General features: G+C 50.6%; 1 protein-coding gene across 6 annotated transcripts in view; it reads right to left on the reverse strand.

The window, feature by feature from the left end:
* Positions 1 to 16,779, reverse strand: part of SLC45A1 (solute carrier family 45 member 1) — an 18,387-nt gene extending 1,608 nt beyond the window's left edge. The window contains exons 1-8 of one of the 6 annotated variants that reach the window (XM_081057986.1): positions 16,656 to 16,779; positions 13,221 to 13,641; positions 12,563 to 12,655; positions 11,922 to 12,146; positions 7,090 to 7,829; positions 4,440 to 4,593; positions 2,874 to 3,050; positions 1,230 to 1,435 (exon numbers count right to left, since the gene is read on the reverse strand). In XM_081057986.1, the coding sequence (XP_080914112.1) occupies positions 1,230 to 1,435; positions 2,874 to 3,050; positions 4,440 to 4,593; positions 7,090 to 7,829; positions 11,922 to 12,146; positions 12,563 to 12,655; positions 13,221 to 13,617 (1,992 nt within the window). In that variant the 5' untranslated portion in view covers positions 13,618 to 13,641; positions 16,656 to 16,779. The other 5 variants (XM_081057987.1, XM_081057989.1, XM_081057988.1 and 2 more) reach the window with 5 other exon arrangements.
* Positions 16,780 to 24,906: the final 8,127 nt, after the last annotated feature.

Here is a 24,906-nt window from a genome sequence, read left to right on the forward strand (position 1 = left end):
CTGGCAGGTGCAGTGGCCGTCCTGGCAGGGCTGGCTGGAGGCCCGGGGTGCATGCTCGGCTCCCTCTCAAGCCTTGGGGGAAAGTACAGTCCTCTTGGCCACTGCCTGTCTGTGTGGCGGGATGTCCTGTGGCGGCCACCCAGTGGCATGGTCTGGCCCCAAGCTGATCTGATCTTTCATAGAAAGTCGGCCAGTCCACTGAATTCATCAGAAACCCCAAACTCCTTTAATCAGGAGGCCTCCCGGGCAGGGCCTAGGGCGGGGGATGACAGAGGCCCAACACTAAAGGGGGTGTGAGGCTCAGTCATCGAGGTGACCTTTGCATGCACTATTTAAAACCTCAGCGTTACTACAAAAATCTCTGATGAGCACATGATTCTCCTGTGGCCAGAATGAAGCCCTGCCTCACGCTGCAGTCTGGATGAACCTGAAAAGATGATGCTGAGTGAGAGCAGCCAGGCACGACATGTCCACAGAGGTAAAGGGGTATCGGGGGACTGAGGGTGATGGCTCCTGGGTGCAGGGTTTCTTTCTGGGGTGATGAAAATGTTCTAAAATGGATCGTGGTGATGGCTGCCCAGTTCTGTGAGTACACCAGCTACTGAACTGTGCCCTTGAAATGGGTGAACTGTGTGGCGAATTACTTCTCGGTAAAGCTGTTAAGGGAAAAGTCGTGCTGAACAAATACCAAAATTTTACATACTGGCAGGATCGGTATTCCTGATTTTTCCTTTTGCCTCGGACTCCACTGTGACTTGGCCCCGACACTGTTATGTACCGGTCGTTATTTAAAGTTCTGATATTTGGGGCATTAATTCTCATTTTTACATATTACTGCATTAACATATTAGTGATCTTGATGGCTGGGAGTTTTTTGTGCCCAAGGTGAATGCCTCACCCCGCCCGAGGCCCCACGCTAACAGGTGACCCCGAAGCCTGACAGAGGGGGACGCAGGGGGTCGGGCCTCCCCTTCCACCCTCCCCACCCAATTCCCCAGCGAATGGGGCAGTGCAGTCAGCTACCTGCTCAGGGCTGTGACCTGCTGTCACCCATCCTGACGATCTTACCGTAGGAACAGGGCCCCGCATTTGCCCTTTTAGCACTAGCCCTCAGATGGCATGGGGGGTCAGGGGTCATTTCCCAGGGGAGGTTCTCCATGAAGCTGCGTGGGGGAGGCAAGGCCGAGAGCAGCCTTTCCAGGACCCGAGGCCAGAAGGGACGCACCTACCTTCTTGCTCTGGTAGTAGTCGCACAGCAGCGAGTAGGGCAGGGTGCAGAGGGTGGAAAACAGAATCCCGTAGGTGATGCAGAGGGACAGAACCACACAGAGGTTCCGGGACAAGGTGGCGAGCCCAGTCCCCAGGCCAAAGGCCAGATAGGCGATGAAGTACAGGGTGCGGACACTGAGATATTCTTCCAGCTTCTCCAAAATAGCTGCAGGCCGGACAGGGGGGTGAGGACACCACACCCCCTGGGCCTCCCGGGAACTCCGCCCCTGGGCCCCCTCCCCCGGGCTGACCCTAAGGCTGGAACCAGTGTGGCAGGCAGCTTGCCCTGGACCAGGCAACCTGCGTGGGGGCCCCAGCGACCAAGGGACCTCTGATGGCTCCGGTGGGCCCAGACAGACGGCAGGACCTGGGGTGGCCCTGTTCATACTGGCCCGGCCACACCTCCAGGTGCTGCTGCAGGTGTAGGGGTTTTGGGGTGGAACAACCTGAGGCCCGGGAATGTGGGGTTTCCAGCTAGAGCCCCCCCCGCCCGTGTTCCTGTGCAGATCACAGAGCTCTGTCTCTCCCCTAAAACAGGACGCCAACAGCCCATTGCCCACACGCGTCCAGAGGGCGGAGAGCGCTTGGCACCTCAACTGCACACCGCTCTGCTTCCCAGCGTCCAGTAACTCGGGGCCAGTTCCCCACATCCTGGTGCCACAGGCTGTGAGGAACCAGACAGGCCAGGTGCCGCCCATGGGCTGGTAAGCGACAACTAAGGACTCTTTCCTAGCAGGGCCTCTCGACTCCCGCCCAAGTCACATCCTGTGCTTGGAGCTGGAACTCGCTAAGATGGGAACAGATAAAATAAAACAGGGGCCCACAAACGACAGTTCTCGGGACCAGCCTTGCCGCAGCCTGTGCGTGTGCCCCTGGAGCTCAGAATGGTTTTTATTTATTCAAAGGTTTTATGGAATTGAAATTCCCATGAACATAAATGAAGTTTTACTGGAACTCAGCCACACACATTCATTTCCGTCTCACGCAAGGCACAGGCAGTGTCGTGTCGTCCAGCAGAGACCGTCTGGCCTGCGAGGCCTGGTGTCTGCTCTCTGGCCTTTTATAGAAATTGTGGGCGGACCCCTGAGGTAAGATTTGCGAGTTGCACACCTCCAGCTGGGTTCCCCCCCGGATGGCGCCCTCATGAGTGCACACGGCTTCCTGTTTGTCCTGGGTCACCCAGGCACAGCCTTGGGGTCCTCTCGGTCTCTGGCCCCGAGCCCACCCTGTACATCCACAATCTGACCCCACCTGCCCCTCCCTGCTCCCCTTCCCGCACCCCCTCCCTCTGGACCAGCTGCCATATGAGTCAAAGTGGGTGGTCCCTGGGCCGCCACTTTGCCCTCGCTTGCAGGCCTGACCCTCTCTGCCCAGCGGCTTACTCAGGTCCGGACACACCCAGCCCCGCCACCCAGTATAGGCCAGTGCACCCCACTGGACCAACACAGGTTGTTAAATGACTGAAAAAAGACAGTGCTAGGATTGTGTGCCTACAATTTTAAGACACACACCTGCCTTCATCCCAAGTACTCCAACCACCCAGCCAAAGGCCATCACGACTCCCATGAAGGCGCCCGACCCGTGTCCGCCCCAGCGGCGGGTACCTGAGTAGAAGGCGGCGCTGAAGGCGTAGATACACATGCCCCAGCAGCCCATGGTGACTCCGCTGTTGTACTTCTGATACTCCTCCGACGTGTGCGGGGCTTTGGGGTCTCCCTGAAACACCACCTCGCCCATGAAGTCCGTGTAGAAGAGCAGCATACCCTCAAACGACAGCCAGCCTGGGAAGCGGGAAGGGGCTGTGACCGCGGGCGTAGGCGCTGCAGCGCGGTCCCTCCTGTCGCCGCGCCAACAGCCGGTTTTGCCTGATTCTCAAAGTAAGACGTGATTTTTGCAGATTCAAAACTTAAAGAATCACCTGTCGCCTCACCACCTAGTGATCACCTAGCTGTTCAAATTTGGTAGGTTTCCTACTAGTCTTTTTAAAAGCAGAGACATATTCGTATAAACATAGGCTGTGTTGCATGAAGGTTTCATGTCCTGTTTTTTTCCTCTGAACATTATTGCACGAGGAACGCTGATTCCCCCTTCCTCCTTCTAAGATAAGAAACTGCCAGTGAGGCTCTGGCCACGGGTCCGGGCGGGGGGCATTTAGTCAGGAGAAATCAATGAGGAAGCACAAATGTGGGTATAGATCCCACTGGCTTTATCGCCCAGTAAACTGCAGCGCTCACTTCCTGTGAGTTCCCTGTCAATTTCTTCCTTGGTAGAAGGGGAGTGGTATTTATTGGCCCTCCTGAGCCCCAATACTTATCATGCACAACTTCCTATTCCATTAAATATTCTGAAACAGCCCTGTTTTCGTGGCAGCAGAATATTTCAGCGTGCTCGCACCATATTGTGTTTAGCCCTGCTCCCACAGTGTATACCGATCCCCATTCCAGTTGCTGCCTATGATAAATCACGCTGTGATAAATACCTCGCACGTATGGTCTCGTTAAAATCTCTGATTATATCCTTGCAAAGAATACAGAACAGGGTCGCCGGGATAAAGGGTAGGGACATCTTTAAGATGTTTTCCTGTTGGCATATTGCTTCCTAGAAAACCATCTGGATTTACGTATGTCCCACAAGGTTTGAGAGCCCTGGATTCTCTTGAATTCTTAATTATCCTCAGATGTTCAACAACCCAGCGATGAAGGGATACCAAGTAGAATGAAACACGTGTCGGGGCTTTTCCATGATAATTCAAACGCCACGCCTCATGCACTTGAGATGAGCGCTGGACACATGCAGGCATGTGTGTGTCTGTCTCGTCTCAAAGTGAGGCCCCAGCTGGTGTCAGACACAAGTCCCGCCAATGGGAAAGTGACGTCCGTCACTTACCTGTGAGTTGTCCTTTGGTAATGAGGGTTTGAGCTGTGTGGACACCAGGGTGTCTGGGCTCTCATCTGAGCACCTGCTTTAGTGTGGGGCTGACCCACCCCATGACCTGCCTTTGGTGGCATCTGGGAGCTAATAGAGCGTGAGGGGCCACCGTGGGTGTGAGGTTCTGGGGTATCCTGGGAGGTCGTTCAGGGGAGAGCCCTGGGTCCGGCAGCCCCTCCCCACCACATAGTGTGGTCTGAGCAGGGACAGGGACGCATGGGGAGGCTTGGCCAAGAGCTCACCCAGGAAGTGGTTGACACACAGGTTTCGTAGGGCCTTGGGCATGTGGCAGATGGTAGAGCAGAGGTGCCTCATGGACAGAGCCTGCCCCGATGGCTCGCTGGAGCCCATCAGCTCACTCTCGTACTTCACACCGTTCAGCAGTATATTCGCCACCTGGAAAGGAAGCCCCAAAGCCCCTTGTCAGAACACTGAACTTGACCGTCCTGTGGAAACTCACTCAGAGACAGAGCTTGCAAAGGTGTGTCTTCCCAGACGGTGTTAACCCAGCAGCGAACGCCACCCAAACGAGAAACGACTTTAGGTCATCTCCCCAGAGACTCAGAACTGCTGAGAATAGAAGCTCATTTCACTTGTGCCCGCATTTTGGCGCCAGGATACGAGATCTGTGTCACGAGGAGTAAGTCAATACCTTGCCAATACCAAATGAGAAATACGTTTGAAAGAAAAGAAACATGGGTCAGTTCAAATCCGGACTTGATGAAGTCCTTTCTCTTCCATAAGAGACGAATGTGAAAGGCTGAGTTCAAGGGGATGGGGAAAACCTGTTCGCACTGTCCTCTGGACAGGTGGAACCCCTATCTGCAGGGAAGATGTCGGCCAAGTGAGCATGTGCAGAAAAGCAGACACCCAGATACCCCGCCACCCATCAACAGAACTGGACCGACTGGGGCGAGGTTACTTTCTGAGGCTCAGGAGGAACATGCTGTAACGATGCGGCTCACTGACTCCATTGAGAAGGCCTCAGTCCACAGCCACTGCCGGTGGTGGGGGAGGGGGGCAGACACCAGCCAGATAAAAGGTGGACATCTCAGGAGTTAAGGAGAAGCTGCTCTGGTTCCATTGGGGGTGGTGGTTGGGAAGGGTGGGAGCTTGTGCTGTTGTCAGCCCCTAGGTCTTCCGGTGGGAAGAGCAAAAGGAAGGAAAGAGCCCACAGCGCTAGTTCAAGGGCAGCCACACCACAGAGCTTATCACCCACAGAGCTCGTCACCCACAGAGCTCGTCACCCTGGGCCTCTGGAGGAAGACTGCCAATGTCACACCTGCAGCCCCACTCCCCACCTTTAGCCAGGAGTGTTTATATTTAGCTCAGCTCAGTTTGTTTTCCTCAAAGGACAGAAATCACACTACATCGAGGATGGAAATTTTAAAGAGGATTAAAACGAGATTGTCAACCCTACATAAAAGTTTAGTTTATATTTTCAAGCAAAGGCCTGTATCTAGAAGGCAGTCGGAATTTTTTGAAAGAAGATAGGATGAGCCAGCGTTGACCAGAGGCCCGAGTGACGGTTCTTGTGTCATCAAGGAGAAGGATAACAATGCCCTTGACTCCGCAATTGGAGAAATCTTTGACAATCCGGGATTTCCTAACCCTGCCGTGATTTTCACTTCTGACCCTTTCCAGACCTGAGCTCATGAGATGCCCACAGGCAGCGTCCACACCGCCCCACATGCACCTTTGCCGCGTCCTTCCTGAAGATAAGAGGACAAGCACCCTTAAATGATGACAGCGGCATTAGGACTGACCAGCCATGGCGCACCAGAGAAGAGCAACTGAGACACTGAAGAATTTCACACCAGAGAGGAAATGAACAGCCACCTCAAAATGTCTCCAGTTAACTTCCCACAAAATCGGGGGTCTCCCCACCCAGGCACAGACAGGAGAGGCCTGTCCGAGGACCCGCCGTCCCAGGGCCTCTGGGTCAGGATAGGTGGGCGGGACCAGGTTTTGCTTCATGGAAACACACAGCTCAGGCACGTCTGTGGCACTTGGGTCCGTGGGCCGTGCTTCCAGGTCACCGGGTCCTTGCAGCTGCCTCCCTGGGGGGCCTGTGAGACTGAACGTGGTTTTATGGATTCCTGCTCAAGAACTTCCAAGTTCTCATTGAAATTCTCTGTCCCACCCCTGGGCAGAGGCAGGCCACAGAACTACGACTTTCAAGGGAGACTAGCCTTTCTTCTATTGAAAGCAACCTCTTCAGGATCGTAGACTCTGGGAGCAGCTAAAATCCCACATGTCAGTCTATGGCCTTTCAGCCAATCCCATGGATACTGTCTACGACACAAGCCTTCCAGAAGGTTCTTGGCCTTCACGGGACATGCTACTGTAGAATCCAGAGTTTTGACAGCCTCTGGGACGGTTGTCTAAGTTTGGACACTAGGAGGGAAAGGGAGGCGGGGGTCCCAGGAACACAGGCCAGGGTTTACGTTTTGTTTTGTTTTTCAGGAAGACTTAGATTGTTGACACCCAATTCCCGTGACCAAAATGGGCTGTGGGCATTGGGGGTGCAGAGAAAGCTAGAAACAACTGAAACACACACAATGCTTGTAACAGAGTCACTAAGGAATGGTCCAGCTTGAATTACCTTGGGGCAAACGTGACGGTGTTTGAAAGAACCTTCCCTTTCATCGTGCCCCGGAAGCACCTATCGTTCCCTGACAGGCCCTGAGCTCCTCTGCACGCGCACGCCAGGCCCAGAATCTGTTCACGGACGTGACTGTTTCTGTGGCTTGTCTGTCTACATCCAAGGACCTCTGCTATCCCCAGATGGCGGGAAATATCTTTCCAGACTGACAGTCCCTCTTCGTCATCTAATTGATGAGGGGGACACTGCACAGTGCCCTCTGACCCTTCCCCCCCATATACTTTTACCTGTTGACTGAAGGTCACGTTCCTTCTCCTGCTGGTTTCGGGACCACCTCCTCCTGCCGCATCCGGGAGGGCCAAGGTCTGGGGCCTTTTCAGGATCCCAGTGGATCGTGGTTTGGAGGTGTCCAGGGAGCCCACCCTCAGGACGTCGCCATCACAGCCGGCTGTCAGGGCTACCTCTGGCCTCTCCCCGAGGCCACAGTCCTGGCGGTAGAAGCCATCAGGGGCCCGGGGGAAGCTGACACTGATGGCCGGCCTCGGGACGCTGCCCGGGATGGCCAGGTAGTTGTCGTGGCTGCCGGTGAAGCAGTCGATGAGGACGCTATCGATGTGGGAGGTGGCAAAGGACGAGGCGAAGACGCTGAGCCCCGTAGGGGAGCTGTCCCTGCTGGTGAAGCTGCCGTACTTGGGGGTGAGGGGGCTGAGCGGCGAGATGGGGCTGGAGAAGCTGGCATACAGGCCAGTGTCTGCGTGACAGGCAAGGGTGTCGCTGGCACCCTCCTGGCCCAGGACGGGTGGGGAAGGCGGCAGCGGGAGGCTGGGGCTCTTCATGGCCGGCCGCTTCTCACCCAGGGGCCGCAGGGGTCTCTCTGGGATGCTGAGCAGGGTCAGGATGGTGGTGACACTCAGGGTGACTGCGGTGAAGATGTAAATGACCCGCAGCTGCCCACCCAGGGCTCTGCCGAAGCTGGTTCTGTCCCAGTGGATGCCCCCGACCACATAGCCAAAGCCACCTCCAAGACCTGGGGAGAAAAGCAGGGTTTGGAAGGAGGTGCTGAAGGAAGGTGGTTCTAGTTCTCACTCAAGGTGCTAAGTCCACTCCAAGGACCCAGGTCTATTATCTGTCCCAGTGAAACCTCCCCCAAATGAGGGTGAGAATGGGATTCCCAGGGACCCTTCGGGGACCCCCAGCCCTACCTACCTGGCTCCAGAGCAGGTAGCGTGGCGACCACTTGCCCATGTTTTGTTCCACTTTATACGTAGCCTTTTAGGAATACCGACAGTGAATGTCTACACCAGGCCACATGTCTACACTGGGTCCCGTCTCCCCTTCGAGTGCCCATCCCCCAGCTTCAGTACCACATAAACATGGAAGATGGCATCTCCGACACCAGTGTGCATGCAGGAGTGCCCATGGCCACCCAGCCTTGCTCGCCTGATGACATCATCCTCAAGCGCGACTACCATGAGAAGAGTCACCCCTAAAGGTGACCCAGAAGGCCCACCCCTGTGGCCAGGTCTCCAGGCCATCAAGCCATCGGGCAACAATAGGGCTGCAGGGGTCCGGTCCTTTCCTCAGTACCTGCTCGCTGCCTTGCACGGCCACAAGGAACTACTGGCCAATGCCCAACTGGCTCATGCAGACAAGACAGAAATGTGGGCGACGCCACACTGCGCTCGACCAGCAGCAACGGACACACTTCCCTCCACGTGCTGCTTCCTCCAGCCTGGCTCTCTGCCTCCAGGGGCAAGAGCAGGGCAAGGCGGGAGGGTTCCACCGGCCCTGCATCCCGGCCCCTCCGCGGCCACATCCTGGGTCTGGCGAGTGACTTTGCGTTCAGCTGTACTTCGAGCCAGTCTGTGATTTTGGCTGTGCTCCACTGTGGGGAAAACTGGCCACGTTAGAGCTTTGCCTCTTAAATAGTAACGTCACTGGAAAAGCCTGGGCTTCAGACTCATTCAGCTCCACCTGCCACAGTTCAAGTGACACTGAATCCAATCAGTAATGGTTTCTCTGGAGAACTTCCTTCATTTCGCTCAGACTGTCCTCACAGGCCTTCTGATTTCATGTCTCCCCCTTTATTATTCTTAACCTCCCACACTCATAGCCCTCGTCAGCTTCGCTCCACCCCATTTGAAGACACAAGGTCAGATTTGAGATAAATCTTATTAATAAGTTATCGATAGATTCTCACAGTTAAGAAACCATTCATCAACCCAGCAACAACAGCAAAAACCCAATTCAAAAATGGGCAAAGGACTTGAATAGCCATGTCTCCAAAGCAGACATACAAGTGGACAATAAGCTCATGAAAAGACACTCAACATCACTAATCACTAAGGAAATACAAATCAAAGCCCCAATGAGACAGCGCCGCACACCCATTAGGATAGTTACTATCAAAGAAACAGAAAACAACTAGTGTTGGTGAACATGTGGAGAAATCAGAACACTTGTATACTGTTGGGGAGGATGTAAAATGGTGCAGCCCCTGTGGAAAACAATGTGGAGGTTCCTCAAAAACTTAAACATAGAACTACCATGTGATCCAGCAATGCCAGTTCTGGGTGTGTACACAGAAAAATTGAAACCAGTGTCTGGAAGAGATATTTGCACACCCATGTTCATAGCAGCATTATCTACAAATAGCTAAGATATGGAAGCAACCCGAGTGTCCATCAACAGATGAATGAATAAACAAAATGTGGTATAGACACAGCCTTGAAAAGAAAGGAAATTCTGACACACGCTACATCATGGATGAATCTTGAGGACATTACGCTCAGTGAAATTAGCCAGTCACAAGAGGACAAAACTGTGTGAGTCCACTCATAGGAGGTGCTTAAAGTAATTGAATTCATAGAAACGGAAAATGGATGGTGGTTGTCCAGGGCTCGGGGAGGGGGTGAGGTGGAGAACAGTGAGTTATTATTTAATGGGTATAAGGTTTCAGTTTTACAAATGAAAAGAGTTCTGGAGATGGGTAGTGGTGATGGTTGTACAACTATGTGAATACATTTAATACCACTGAATTGTGCACTTGAAAAATGGCTAAAATGGTCAATTTTATGTCATAGGGATTTTATCATAATAAAAAAAAAGAAATAATGCAGATTATATGGTAAAAAAAACAAAGTCCTTCTTCTTACCCTCCAAAGCTCAGCGCTGGCCTGACCGAGACCTATGCAGAAGTATGCTGGGGCCATGTCCACACACGTGTAAGTAAAGATGAACAATGGCATTTTCTAGAATAAGTGACTGAGGTTTGAAGAGGCTGAACAGAGTGCCAACATCCTACAATTGAAGGGAGGAAAAGCCCAAAACCCATTCAGGCTTTCGGATCCCAGAGCCAGCTGGTGCCTCTAACCACTGGGCACCCTGGCCTTTGCATACAGGTCCTGTGTGTGTCTTGTTGTCATTCCCCTCATTTTTAGAAATCCTTTTCCTTGCTATTTTACCTGAGATTGTCCACTTCCACTTTATTTTGTGATAAGGTGTTTTATGTACGTAGGAATGCTAGAGGTACTGATTTTTATTTAAGACTTTGATAAGCAAACATCATACTGAATTTGTTCACTGTTTCAGGTTCACTCTGTTGAAGTTTCCCTATGTGCAGTCACAGAGACCTTTGGTGACAGCCGTCAGCCTGCACACCTCATGGTTATTTCTACTGTCTAATTGCAGAGGCTCTGGCGCATGCGAGCGCGCGCGCGTATGTGTGTGTGTGTGTGTGTGTGTGTGTGACACGCATACACACACATCCATAGTTGATTCTTACTATTTTCAGATTCCATATTTGCGGATTTACCTACTTCTGAAAGTTGATTTGTAATTCCGATCAATACACCAACCCCAGTACGTTCAATACCCGGTCACTCGTGGATGTGTGCAGAGCAGCAAAAACTGTGAGTCGCTCAGCGCACATGGTGCCAGTTGGGGTTTGGGAAGGTGATGTTCTGTGCTTTTGTGCCAGTTCTCACACTGTAAATAACCATCCTTTGCGACGTCTAGTTGGTGCCACCTGTTAGCGTTTTTGTGCTTTTTTTGTTGGGGGCATTGCTGTTTGAAACAGCCCCTAAGTGTAGTGCGGATGTACTGCGGTCTAGTCTTCTGACGTGCAAGGCACCCATGACGAGCGTCACGGAGAAAACGGTGTTAGATAAGCTTCGTTCGGGCGTGCGTTTCAGTGCTGCTGGCTTTGATTCAGTGTTCATGAACCAGTGCTATATACTAAATAGGTGTCTTTAAACACAAAACCAGGTTATGTATGGCTCAGTTGCTGATAATGTTGTGATGACAAGTTCATAGGAGCCTAACTATGAGTTCCTCCTAGGGGCAATAAACCGGCAGTGGCTCAATCGGGAGTCACAGCCGCTTTGTAACACAGCCACACAAGTAGCAAGATCAGCTACGCACAGCACTGTACACATGCAGTTACATGTACACGTATAGTTGTATATACACTGGGTGCAAAACAATGCCTGCAAGTGGACACTCTGGGCAGCGCCGCTCAAGCAGGAGTTCGCCGTCATCAGAAGTGTCTGGACGCTGATGGGAACCACTCTGAGCACCTCTTGTCATTGAGAGGTCAAGCGTGACTTGTATTCATCTTTTGTTATCCGTATGTATTGAGTACCCTGTTTCCCTGAAAATAAGACCGAGCCGGACAATCATCTCTAATGCGTCTTTTGGAGCTAAAATTAATATAAGACCTGGTATATGTTATGTTATGTTACGTTACGTTACGTTACGTTATGTTATACTGGGTCTTATATTAATTTTTGCTCCAAAAGATGCATTAGAGATGATTGTGCGGCTCGGTCTTATTTTTGAGGAAACACGATATTATAATTTTAATACAGTTTTCCTTTCTTAAAATGTGTATACATTATTTTGGCACCCTCTGTACTTATGTACACACATATATGCAAATTATCAACAGTATCGTTGATATGTATTGTTTGAGATATACTCTCAATCACTGCAGTGTCTCTCCATGCATTCGCATTTTACCAACTTGCTTTTTAAATCAGGGCATGAGGCAGGGACTTGTAAGTGCACGCAGTGAAACTCACAGCCCTGCAGCCCGCTGGCCACCCCCGCGGACACTCACCTGCCAGGAGTGCGTGCACGTTCAGGCCCCGGTCCTGGTCGGCAGGGCTGCACACGTCCATCATGTAGGCGTGACTGGGGTTGTCTGCCGAGTCGGCGCTGAAGTCCATTAGCACCACCCCGCACACGGTCAGCAGGATACCCCACTTGTGGCTGTCGGCCGTGTCGGCCAGTACCATGCCCAGGTCCCTGCCGTTGAGCAAGAGCGAGAGGCCCAGCAACGCCCCTGAGGACAGAGACCCAGACTCACCGGGGGACACGCAGACCAGCTCTGCCCCCCGCAGCCCACGACATAAGTCTAGACTCTTTAGGGCCCAAGGATTCCTTTTTAATTGAATTCTACACAGAGCCCATTGGAAAAGCCACCTGGTGACTCACCGTATTTTCTTTCGTGCTTGGATCAGGGTTTTGATTTTGTCAAGCAGAGCAGGAATGTCATGAACTTAACTAATTTAAAAAAATGATCAAAGTGATATAGTCTCACAGTTAACTCAGGTCAGGTTATGGGGTACCCCTGCCACCACACCACTGAAAGTATCTGGGTATTTGCTGTGGTCAACACTCTTTTAGATTTTCCTACGAGGAAGCAGTGGGGGCCTTTTTTCTTTTGTTCCACTTTATTTCAATTCCAAAACAACAGACCTATAGCCAGGACAAGAATGAAAGGGCGTCTCCTTCCAAACCTTGAGGTACATCGGTCACTCCAAGCACCCAAGAGTGGCTGCAGTAGGAATCCTGAAAAAGAGCAGGCCAGTGGTCATTGCCGGGGTCCCCACGGCACATAGGGACGAGCACTGAGACAGCCTTGTCACATTCCTGCAATACCTTCACTCAAATGTCCCCAAAAGAGTAAGATGATGAAACTCAGTCAGCAATAAAACCCAAAGCTAGAAAACAAAAGACAAGCAGACTCTTGGAATCACTCAGCTTCTCCCTAAATTTTCTGCTGTGGCCCTTATAAAGCACTAAGCAGCCATGACCTTGAGAATCCAAGAAATGCCAGGACCTCCCAGATCCAACCCACATCAAGCTTTATTGGATCCTCCAGTGACAGCTAGATGGCCCAAAATGGTGCTAATCCTTCGGGGCTGCTAAATTCCTGTTCTATAAACTGGTTTAGACAAAGTAACTTAAAACATGGGGAACAGCCCGTCATACCTGTTTTCCTGCAGCCCCAAACTAATGAGTGGAACTTAACTCCTGCTCCTCCCTTGACCCTTAAGCTGCTTCCATGGAGGCTTCCAGAAGCTTCCAGAAGCTTCTGAAGGCCATCCACCATCGGGGCTGAGCTGGGGCTCACCGAGGATGGGGCTGATGAACCACACCAGGCTGTAGAGCTGGTCGGGCAAGCCCATCTGCAGAAGCACAGGGGTCACATATGCCGTCTCCATGGCGTAGCTGAACTCAATGCCAAAGAGAATGCAGCCATTGAACAGCAGCTCCCGGAAGGACCTCTGGGGATGCAGGTCCCCAAAGTCCACTAGCTCGATGGGACATGGGGTGTTGGGGGGCGGGGGTGGGGAGGGGCGAATGCACTTCCTCCTCTTGGGGTGTCGTTTGAAGTTGTTGGCCCGGTGGCTGATGTGCCGGGTCACGGACCCCGTGTAGCCCGAGATCTGAGACCTCCAGAAGTCCTGAGGAGCCAAAGTGGGGAAGAGGGCCTCTCCCGGAGGGGTTCTGCTTGCCGGGGGGATCATCGTAGGGGGGGCCGGTGCGCGTTCCTGTGGGGAAGCCCATTGGGAGGGCAACAGTGACTTCATTTTTCCAGGTGGCACTCCCCCTGCCCTCCCCTGACTGGCACCCACTCGCCCTTTTCATATGGGAAAAATTGAGTTCACACTGGGGACCTCTTAGAGTCACACCGTGCCCCCCAAAGTACACCCTACTGCTTGTGGATGGTGTTACCAGCCTCTCTTGAAACAGTATACCTCATCTGCCCATGGAGACCAAGCCAGGTGCTCTCTCCTTACTCAGAGAGAGGACGCCCGGTCCCTTGGGTCCCCGCACTCAAACTCAAAGGGACCTTTCCCCACACAGGTGGCATCAGGAGGGTTAGGCAAAGAACCTCCCGAGGACTGAGAGCGGCAAGAGCCTTAGGGTACGTCAGGCTGTTTTAGAACCTGCAGCCCGTTTCCAGGTCCCAGAGGAACAGGGAGGAGGGGAGACAGGCCTGGGGCAGGGCCCACCTCCAGGCACCCTAAGTGCCCACGCACGGTTAGAGAACAGCCCTTCCTTCAAGGGACGCAGTCACAGCGGTCACCTTCCCTGGTACTAGGTTCACTCTTCACAGTAGGCTGGGGGTCCTTGCCCAAAAGTGGCTGAATGATTTCATTCAAGTTTTTTCAGCATCAACAGATGAGTGAATTTTCATTCAAGTCAGGACAGATAATTTTTTAGTGTTTGAAAATGCTGAACGAATTCATAGAGACAAAAGAAAGACATATGTCTTGCCCTGGAGCTAGGTGAAAAAGTGGAGGAAAGGAGCTCTAAGCAGTGGGAGCCACCCATGTAAAGAATGTGTGTGCGACATTTGGGCGGAATGGCGGTGGGGTGAGAGAGAAAGCCATCAGAAGGGACCAGCTGCTCCGGGAGGGTCTTGAAGATGTGCTACGAGATGGATTTCATGCCGAGATGACAGGGATTGACATGACCAGAGATTCAGGCTGCTCTCGCTTCTGTAACTGGCTTATCTCGTGACCTTAGAAAAATCCCATGCTCTCCTCTAATACAAGAACCCAATGTACCTGAGAACTCTGTCCACAAGCAACACTTCATGAAAAACAGAATTCATATACGAAGATTAAATCAAGATTGAAATGTTTAAAAAGCTAAGCTCTTTGTTTATGTTCCTCCCAGTCTAGCTCAGGCCCTAGTACATAGTAAACACTTCAGAAAAACCCGTCCATTGGCTGGTCTTGCCCTCAAATACCCAGGTGACTGTCAGCGTTCTTTGGGGCTTCATTCGTTAAGATCACAGAAATAAGAGTGCCCCTTGGGACACTGCGTCACCGGCTCCTGACAAGTCAGAAGGAAGACTGTTAGCACAGGTGTGTGGGACAGCGTAACGTGACTACCTGTCCAGTCACAGCCCCACAGCCGCCTCCCTGTCTGCCTTGCTACCTGCCCCCTTCAGGCACACAAAACCTCTCTTTCCTATCAGTGTTTTACCCCCATAAAGTGAACCGAAGTACACACCCATTAGACACCGTCCTTTTCATTTTGGAATGAAGCACCAGGGGCCCGGAAGAATTTCAGATTTAAACAGCATTTGATGGAAGCGTACTTTTGAAACGGGGAACCTTTGTGACCCTACTTAAAATGAACTATGTAGATCGCCCAGGTCTCTGCCTGTGCTGTGATGGCTCCCTCATCACCCACCCACCACCTCCAGCTTTAAAACACAGCCTGCAGTCTGTGCGCGGAACAGTGAAACATCCCACCTCCACCTCAGCTTCCAAACCAGAATTCAACCGCAACTAGAAAAAGTCCTCACTAAGGGCTCACCTTCACATTTGGGGGTCAGTATCACCATTTTTAATTTAAAAATACCTTTGTTAGAGCTGCCCATGAAAGGTTATTCTAAAAAGAATGTTTACAATTCATTTTGAAGGTTATAAAAATGAAAGTGAAATTTAAAATAATGAAATAGAATTTTAATACAAATATTCTCCAGACCATCTTACTTAAACACTATGTGATCATTGACTCAGTCCAAAAAAAATGCACGCTTATGCCTGGACCCCAAAGTTATATACCAGGCCCACTGTGCTTCTGGAATACAGAGGCTGTTTCAAGTAACAGATCCCTCAGATGTACTACGAGAAGATTCCGTGGCGAATGATTAATTAAAAAAAAAGTCCATGTAATTTGAATTGTTTAAAATTATCCTAGTATGAGCCAAAATAATTTCTTCATGTCTTTCTCCTCTCTTCTGTGTGAAACCAGGCTGCCCATCACGGGGTCATATGGGGCTACAACCCCTCCCCACTTCCTTCTGCCAGCTCTCAAAGTTAGTACTTCAAGGAAATCTCCCCAGACCAGCCAAGGGCTCTGTGGGCTTGAGGGGATGTATTTAATAAGAAGTTGGTTACTGAATTGTGGCCCCTACCTGACAGCCAATTGATTCTGAAAACCCTGGTCAGGTGCATGTGGGACAGAAGTTCCGTCAGCACCTGACTCAACTTCCCTGTAAAAGCCGGAAAACACATTGTGGGAACCCCAGAGATAATTTGAGAAGTTATTCATTGTCGAGGACACTGAACTGAATTGCTGTAAGTCTCCTATTTCAACCTCAGCTTGTTACCCCCGGTAAAAAGGCAGGCATCCTGGATGCTGGTGATAAACTTAATCCTGGGAGGCCGGCCCTGGCCATCAAGAGGGTTCAGCCTGAGGCCGGAAGTGAGCCGGAAGCTGATGACACCTGCCCAGGTGACTGGGGAACGGGGAACAGGGCCTCTGGCACCAAGAAGCACAGCAGACAGGCAAACTGCAGTATTTGGTTTTCTCTCTTGCAAGGATGAAATACATTGTCACCCAACTGCTACTCTCCTCAGGGCCAGAGGGGTCCAGAGTCTCCATTGACAGTTCAATTAATTAGACATTCAAGAAGAACAAAGGTCTCCGTGCCAGCCTCCAGCCCCGATCTTGGCAGTCTGATTGCTCTGGGGCCTAAGCCGCCTCGCTCCCAGCACAAAGCTGCAAGCTGTGCGGAGAGCCCAGGAGGAAATGGTGGTACCTGTGGTTCCAGCCAGGAGGCATCCCTTCCCGAGGTCGGGCTGCTGCCTGCCCTGTGCTCAGCTCCGTCCGGCCCAGCCGCCCCCGGCCCGCCGCCGCTGCAGCGTCACCCCGCGGGGCGGGGCCGTGACGTCACGGCTGCATCCTCGCCGCCCGCGGCCGGTACCCGCAGACCATCCTTAAAGCGGCACCGCCGGGTCCGCCCCCACCCCTGCCCGCCGCTGATCCGGCTCAGACCTTTACAGGTCGGCAGGGTCTGCGCGAAAGCCCCAGCAACAGCCCCTCTATGGCTTCCTTGGGCCTGAGGCACGCTGGCCATGGAGAGCCCCTTTCTAAAAAAATATTAAAATTTTATTTTATGGCTGTGTTGGTCAAAAGATGAAATATTAATACTGTATGTTAGAACATTTCTTTGGCCTTCTGATTTGTTTTTCCTTCTGACTTTAAAAGAAATGAACTCATTTCGTTGACTCTTAAAAGCATTGTGTGCTCTGGACACTGTGCCCATTGTACAGGGTGGACAAGTTGATCCTGCCTAGAACTATTATACTGCATTCACTTATTCACTTGGCAGACAGATCAGGCACTGGGGATAGGGCAATGAGAAAAGCAAAGTTTTTGCTCCTGTGGCATGACATTGTAGAGAAGAGAAGCATTAAAAAGACAACATAAATAAGTGATATGCGAGAAGATAGAAACTCCTCAGAGAAGGAGCTCAGGTGTGTGAGGCTGGAGGAGGGGGTGCTGTTACCAGTTTAAATAGGGTTGTTGATGAGTCCTCCCCTAGAAGTGACATCTGAAGTGAGACTTGGAGGAGATGAGGGGCCAGCCCTACTGATATGTGGGAGAGGGTCAAGCTAGGGAGAGGAGAGAGTCAGTGCAAAGGCCCTGGGGTAGAAGTGAGGGGGCTGAGCCAATGACAACACAAATGACTGGACACCTTGTACTGAAACCACGACCTCAAAAGTGCTGAGGGGAGGCGTGTGTCTCTATGAACGTTTATAATACGGGGATTTGACCTCATTGGGAGAGTCAGGTATCCCTTGAAGACAAGTGAGACTTGAGAGCTACGCCAAAGCTGAGTAGGGAGGGCAGTGTATTCCAGGTAGAGGGTCTGCACGTGCAGAGCTCTTGGGACAGGAGAGGGCACGGTGAGCACAGAGCTAAAGGAAGCCAGTGGGGCTGGAGTACGGAGGCCCAGGGTGAGTGGCAGGTGGGCTGAAGATGCAGACTGGGCCCAGCCTGCCGCCTCGTGGGCTGCTATCATCCTTAGGAACAAGATGAAGCTTGGAAGTGTTCTAGGCAGGGGAGCAGGGGACATTAATCATATTCATATTCTGCAAAGACCGTGTAGCTCAGGGTGGAGAATGGATTAAAGGGGGTCAGGAGGACCAGGTGGGTGTACTGATGGAGGACTCTCTTCCTGTGAGTCCCCAAGGGATGTAGATGATGTTGGATCTGTTGGCAGTTTCTGGGTGTGGGCCGGGACCGGGTCTCGTGAGACCGAGGAACGGAAACACGGACCCAGGAGAGGCAAAAAATTTTAGAAAGAGGATAGTTTATTGAAAGCAAAGAGTCAGAGCTCTAGAGCGGGAGGGGGTCTCGAACGGGGGTGCTCGTGACTGAGGCAAAAGCTCCTATTTTTATACCTTCCCTTGCCTGCTTGGGGAAGGAGAGCTGTTTGGAGAAGGGAACTGGTTTGAAGAAGGGAACTGGCGCCTTCTAATGAAATTCGTCTACCAGGTTTGTTCTGGTTGCCCATCCTAAAGGAATTAGCAAAGTGACCCACTCTTACCTATCAGATCTGTTCCATTTGTCAGGCCAAAAAGAATTTAATGATGAACCTCAAGGCCTTGTTACATTATGTCCTAGAGCAGAGGAGTGATTTCAAAACCTGCAGTTCTAGGATATGGCTGCCTTTGTTTGTTTCACCAGGGCCCTCCCTGTCTACAGAGAGACATGCTAGCTAACCTGTATCAGTACCAGGTCGGAGCTTAGAGAAAGACCCAGGTGGGAGAGAATAGGGACAATGGTGGAGGGACAGAGGTGGTGGATTGGCTAGGCATTTAGGAGCAAGGACAAATAGGATTTGACGATAGACTGAAGGTGGGAGGTGTGGGAAGGAGGTGGGGTGGCGCCAAGAAGTTTCCAGTTAAACACCTGGGTGTAGGAAGGTAGGCTTATTGAGAGGAGAGCAGCTTGTTGGGTAGGATGAGAGTCATAGGTTGGCTTTGGGACAGGATAAGTTTGAGAGGCTTTTGGGGCATTCAGGCCATCAGAGATAGAGTCTAGAGCTCAGAGATGGTCCTTTGCAGATCAGCTGCCCAAGGGCGATAACTGCAGCCAAACGGTGGAGGATGACATCAACAGGGAGATGTGTGAAGCCGGACCCCAGACGAAGCCTGGAGCAACTACAGCAGTCACTGGCCAGAGCAAGGAGGTGGAGCCATCAGAGAACCCGTTCTACCTTATTTTTCTCTAAACAGAAGTAATACAGCAGTTTGAAAAACTATCAATGTTTTTCTATTTTGCATTTACACCTAAATGACCTGCTATTTAACTGATAAACCTTGACATCGCAGGGGCTTAATGCCATAGACACTTATTTTTGGCCCATGTGAAGTCCAAAGGGGGTGCTCCTGATGGGTGGGGGACCTCCATTCAGTCGTTCAGGGACCTACTGTGTTTTCCCAAAAATAAGACCTGGCCAGACCATTGGCTCTGACGCATCTTTTGGAGCAAAAATTAATATAAGACCCGGTCTTATTTTACTATAAGACTGGGTCTATAATAATGTAATATAATATAATATAATATAATACTGAGTCTTATATTAATTTTTGTTCCAAAAGACGCATTAGAGCTGATTGTCCGGCTCAGTCTTGTTTTTGGGGAAACACGGTAGACTTCTTCCATCTGGGCTTTGCCAGAGCCAGGCTTGCAAGAGGCCCACATTCCACTCACATTCCATTGTCTGGGACTCAGTGACAGGGCCACACCCAACCAGAAGGGAGGCACCAATGTGTGGCCTCTGTCCAGGGTGAGGAGGAAGTGGGTGGCGGGGAGTAGCTGGTCAGCTGCTTCTTTAGCATTTATCTGCTTGGGGGAGGGACGGGAGGGTGGGAACAGTTGGGAAAGCTAAGGAAACAAAAGTTAATTATCTTGCTCCTGATATTCAAAATAGGATTTTGCAGAAAGAGAAAAGGCTTGAAATGTAGGCGTTGTTGAGAAAAGACTTTACAAAGATTCCTTTGTCCTTTTTAACCTTCCAAAGTGCTAACCTTCCCAGATGAGAATGCTCCTTTCTTAGCCCTCCAGTGCCAGACCCCACGGAGAAGTTTCTCTGTCTTACCATTAGGTCTGGACTGAGGCCAGAGCGGACGGAGACCCACAGAAGGTGGAGGAAACACAACAGGAGTTGTGCGAGGCAAGTAGAAGCAGGACATGGGAGATGCCCAGCTGATGGGGCATTGCGCTGGGGGCACCCCTGACGGTACAGGCTCTGGTGGGCTTGCCCCTGGCCAGGAGGAGTTTGTTTGGGGCTGAGCTGTCCTGCGCCAATGTGGTGGCCTCAGCCTGGCTGGGGGCAGAGGGTATGGTGGGTGTCCCCGCCCTACTCAGAGCTGAAAGCAGCAATAGCTCCTTGGGGGGATGACCTGGGGGGTCACCCTTGCCCCAGCGTGGAAGGACAGTCAGGCCAGGAGGCAGGTGGAGACTGGCAGAGAACCCCAAAGGGGTCTACAGGGCCAGGCAGGGCTCCATCAACCTCACAGCAGAACCCTGCAACTCAGGAGCCCTGCAGGGCACACGGGGGACCAGCATGTGGTCTGGAGCCTCTGCCCACCACACCTGGAGGTCACACAAGCCCCGCCCAATGCCCTGGATAGGATGAGGAGGACGGAGCCTGAAGGGTCCTTAGTATCGCGAGACCAAGTCAGACCCAAGGGGACTGTTCAAATGACCCAATTGGACTCAATTTTGTATCAGGTTTGAGCAAAGTCAGCACCCCCCGACACACCCTCCCAGCCACACAGTGGGCGATGGCTCGTGAGAGTGCTCAGATCAGGAACAAATAAATACGCGAAAGCCAGTTCCTCCGCACTCAAGTGCATTGTGAGACCGTCCAGGAGAGCAGAAAGCGGAGAGGAAAGTGTGGGCGCTGATTTCAGCGGCCTTCTCGGGGTGTCCACAAGGTGGTGGAAGAGCCCCACCTTTCACCGCCTGCGCCTTCGCCGCCGGAACGCAGGGCGAGCTGGCTGAAAGAGCCCACAGCAGACATCTAGTATTTCTCTGGCACCAAAGGGAAGAAGAAATGGTGCTTTCTAAGCACTTTGTGATTTTGCAAAGTTTCATGGTCCTAAGGCCAAATTTTTCTTTGTACTTAGTGGCCACACTTTCTCTGCAAAGCACACCGCTACATGATTTAAAAAAAAAAAAAAAAAGCTTTATTTTTAATAACAGATCTCTGTGCCAGGCCCTGTGTTCAGGTTTTAGTGTACTTTAAACCTCATTTAATCATCCTAACTTTATGCAGGGGGTGTTGTCCCCACCACGTGTTTTCGATCCAGAAGCCTGAGGCTCCCTGAGAAGGTAAGGCCACGTCATGGTCAGGGTTCCAGCAGGAACTGGAACCCAGGACTGTGACCCCTTAGGCCCACACCTCCTGCAGCAGCAGCCGTGGGAGGGCCTGGGGCAAACTGTTTGCAGTCCTGCACGCGTTTATTTAGCAGTTGTTTACAGAGCACTTGCCTTCCACCAGGCACCAGCTGGCACCTCACACCCTTGGCTGCGGCCTCCTTCCTTAGTGTCCCCAGGACTGCGGCCTCTGTCCTCTCTGACCACCTCTGCCCATCCATTGTGTGTGTGTGTGTGTGTGTTTGCGTGTGTACTTACACAGATGTAGGAAAAGGTTCCTTTTCTTGTTTTATGTGGAATTCATGAGTCATGGATGTCCTCTGGTCAAGAAAGCTTTCTACTCTTCAGGAAAGTCTCTGTGGCTCTGACGTGCCTTCCACTCACGCACGCACGTGAGCATATACACACATGCATTGCATACCTGCCTGCACATGCTCGTATGCACGGGCACACCTATGCAGGTTGCATGCATGCACACTCACACGTGTGCGTGCTGGTGAGTGCGTGCTCACACACCCACACACACACTTCCTATTGCCACAGCTCTTCCTGCTGGGGGACAGTAGCCGCTGAGACTCTGCATTCAAACCCAGAAGGTGTGTTTCCACAGGGAAAAAGTCCCCAAGTTACAGTCCTTTAATTGCAAACTGCAGGAAGGACAGCCCAACTCGTTTTTGTACCTACTGCAGCACCTGGCAGAGGGCCAAGCACATAGCAGAAAGACACCCAAATGTATTTATTTGATCTACATATTAATACAATGGGATCAGTTGAAGTTGCTCCATTGTACCTGCGTCCACCCAGGTGCATTATGGGTTAAAACAGATTATTATGGGCTGGCTTGAAAACGTCATCACGCTATTTCTTCAGGAAAGTGAATTCTGGTTTCCAAACATAGGTCCTCCTTATATAGAGAGAACCTGTGGGACCAAACCCTGCGCGCTGGGCAGTCCAAATGGCTGGGACAAAGAGGGATGAGAGCCGTGGGGTACTGGTTGGAGTGTGAGCTAAGTCAGAGCAGAACCCAGCATCTGGAGGTCCAGCAGTACTGGAGCCAAAGGGTGTTGGACTCAGTTTCTAGAACCAAGGTAGTGGCCCCCAGGGTGGCTGTGGACTCCTTGTCCATGGGCTGAGAGAGAGCCTCATGGGGACAAAGAGTCACTAGAGAAAATGCAAGATGCCCAGTTGAACTTGAACTTCAGATAAACAGCAAATAGTTTTTATGTGTAAGTATGTTCCAAGCAATCTTTGGCATCTTGTATTTTGATGGGCTCCCTCCAGCAGCCCTCCTGGGACAGCTCCTGGAAGCTGGCAGAAGAAGCCACCCCAGGGAGCCCGAAACCCTTCTTCATGAAGCTGGGATGATCAGAACGTCCTAGGCTCTGGCTGCTGTCCGATGCCTGGGAGCCATCCTCTGCCAAGCTCAACTTTGATTTGCTGTTCCCCTGAGAGCGTAGAGAATACCCAATGCTCGCCGAGAAGTCCCAGGCAGCTTCTGGGTGGCTTTTCAGAGAAGAAACTCCTGGGTTGCACCCTCTGTGCTCTTTAAAGTTTCAGTGGCTTTTGTGCTTTATCTATTCAATTTATTACGATTCAGAACCTACTAAACAGAATTTTCTGACACTTAACCACTGTTTATACAACTAATGCATTTAAGAGAAGTTTCCAAATGATTTCAATCTTTTATCTTAATAATGCCCATGAATTATTAAAGTTTTATGTTATGAGCTATAACACAGAAAAGTGCAGGAGACAAAATGAATAGCTCAGTGATTTATCGCACGCATGTAACCACAGACAGGTCTAGACAGAATATCTGCCAGCTCGCTAGAAACCCTCCGCATATCATTACTCTCACTACCCCTTCGTCTCTAAACCCCTGCCAAGAGGTAATCACTATTCTTCTGAATTTTATCTTCATTGTTTTCTGGCATATATATGGCTGTGACACATGTCTTCATTTGACTTCCCCCAAAGCCTGTAATTTACCGGAGAGGTGATCCTAGGAAGCAGGAGTAAGGTGAGAGAGGGGGAAGGGAGAAAAGTTCACAACAAATACATTGAAATGACTGGGTCCCCAGTGTGGGCCACTGGGGCTCAGTCCTGTTGGGACCCTCAAAGAAGCCATATGGAACAAGCTTTATCATTGTCCTGCTGGAGGATGAGCTGGGGCGTTTATTTACCCACTTCCTGCCCCCAGTGGTGGAGGCGTGCCCTTGGGCCATCTGCAGCCTAGTGGCATCTGTGAAACACAGAGCACACTCTCAGGCCGCTGGAGGTGGGAAACTGTCTACTGCAGCTACAGGTGAACGCAGGTGAGCCCAGGAGGTACAAGGGCTACCCTAAGTGCCAGTCAGCTGCTAGAGGGGAGCTTGCACCAGGACTTAGCGCACTGCTTCCTTCATCTGGAAAGTCTCACTATGAGAAAAAAAAGAAAAAGGCAGCTAAGCAGTGTGTTTAGTGACACTCTGGTGCAAGCTCCTTGTCTCCTGCGGGGCAGGAAAGTATACAGACCGGCAGCCCTGAACAGGTCCATGCCACAGCACGCACCCCTAAACTCTAGGGTTGAGTTTTGCCTTTTTTTTTTAAGTTTGTGTAAATGAAATCAGAAATATGTGTTCTTTCGTGTCTATTTTTTGTTGTTGTTGTTCATCATTTTGAATTTGAGAATTGTCCATGTTGTTGCATGTAGCTGCGGTTCATTTTCAGAGCTGTATATATTCCATCATGTGAATATTCATCCATCTGTTGATAGACATTTGGGTTGTTTCTATTTCAGGGTTATTAAAATAATGCTGCTATGAACACTGTAATACATGTTTTTAGCATGCCTATATAGACCTTTCTTTTCTCACTATTCTACACTGCCATTTTTGCCAAAAACCAAGTACCTATATATGAGGGGTCTGTTTCTGGAGTCTATTTTGTTCTTTTCGTCCATTCACCTGTGTGTACATAGCTTTATGGGAAGTCTATGTCTGGTAGAGTATGTTCTCCAACTTTGTGCTTCTTGAAAATTTTTATGACGATTTTTGGCCCTTTACTGTACATGTTTAAGAATCAGTCTTTTATTTTTTATGTTTTTCATAGTCATACCATTTTTATTAAAAGAATTGCTAATTTTTTAAAAGATTTTTTAAAAATTAAAATGCAGCTAACATACAATATTATATTACTTTCAGGTGTACATCATAGTTATTCAACAGGACTCATCTGGCTCTACCCAGTGTTATTACCACATTATTGATGTTATTCCCTGTGCTGAAGACGTGATCACAATGATAAGTTCAGCAACCATCTGACCCTGTACCACGTGATCACAATATTATTGATGTTCCCCCTCTTTTTTAAATTTTCAATTAGAGTTGACATTTAATATTATTTTATATTAGTTTCAAGTGTATAGGATAGTGGTTAGACATTTGTATAATTTAGGAAATGATCCCCCTGACCAGTACCACCTGATACTATACATAGTTTTTACCATATTATTGATTATATTCCCTATACTTTACATCCCCATGACTATTTTGTAACTACCAATTTGTATTTCTTAATACCTTCACCTTTTTCACCCTGTCCCCAACCCCATTCCCATCTATCACCCTGATAGATCT

Source organism: Rhinolophus hipposideros (genome assembly GCF_964194185.1).
Source record: "Rhinolophus hipposideros genome assembly, chromosome: 8".
NCBI lineage: Eukaryota > Metazoa > Chordata > Mammalia > Chiroptera > Rhinolophidae > Rhinolophus > Rhinolophus hipposideros.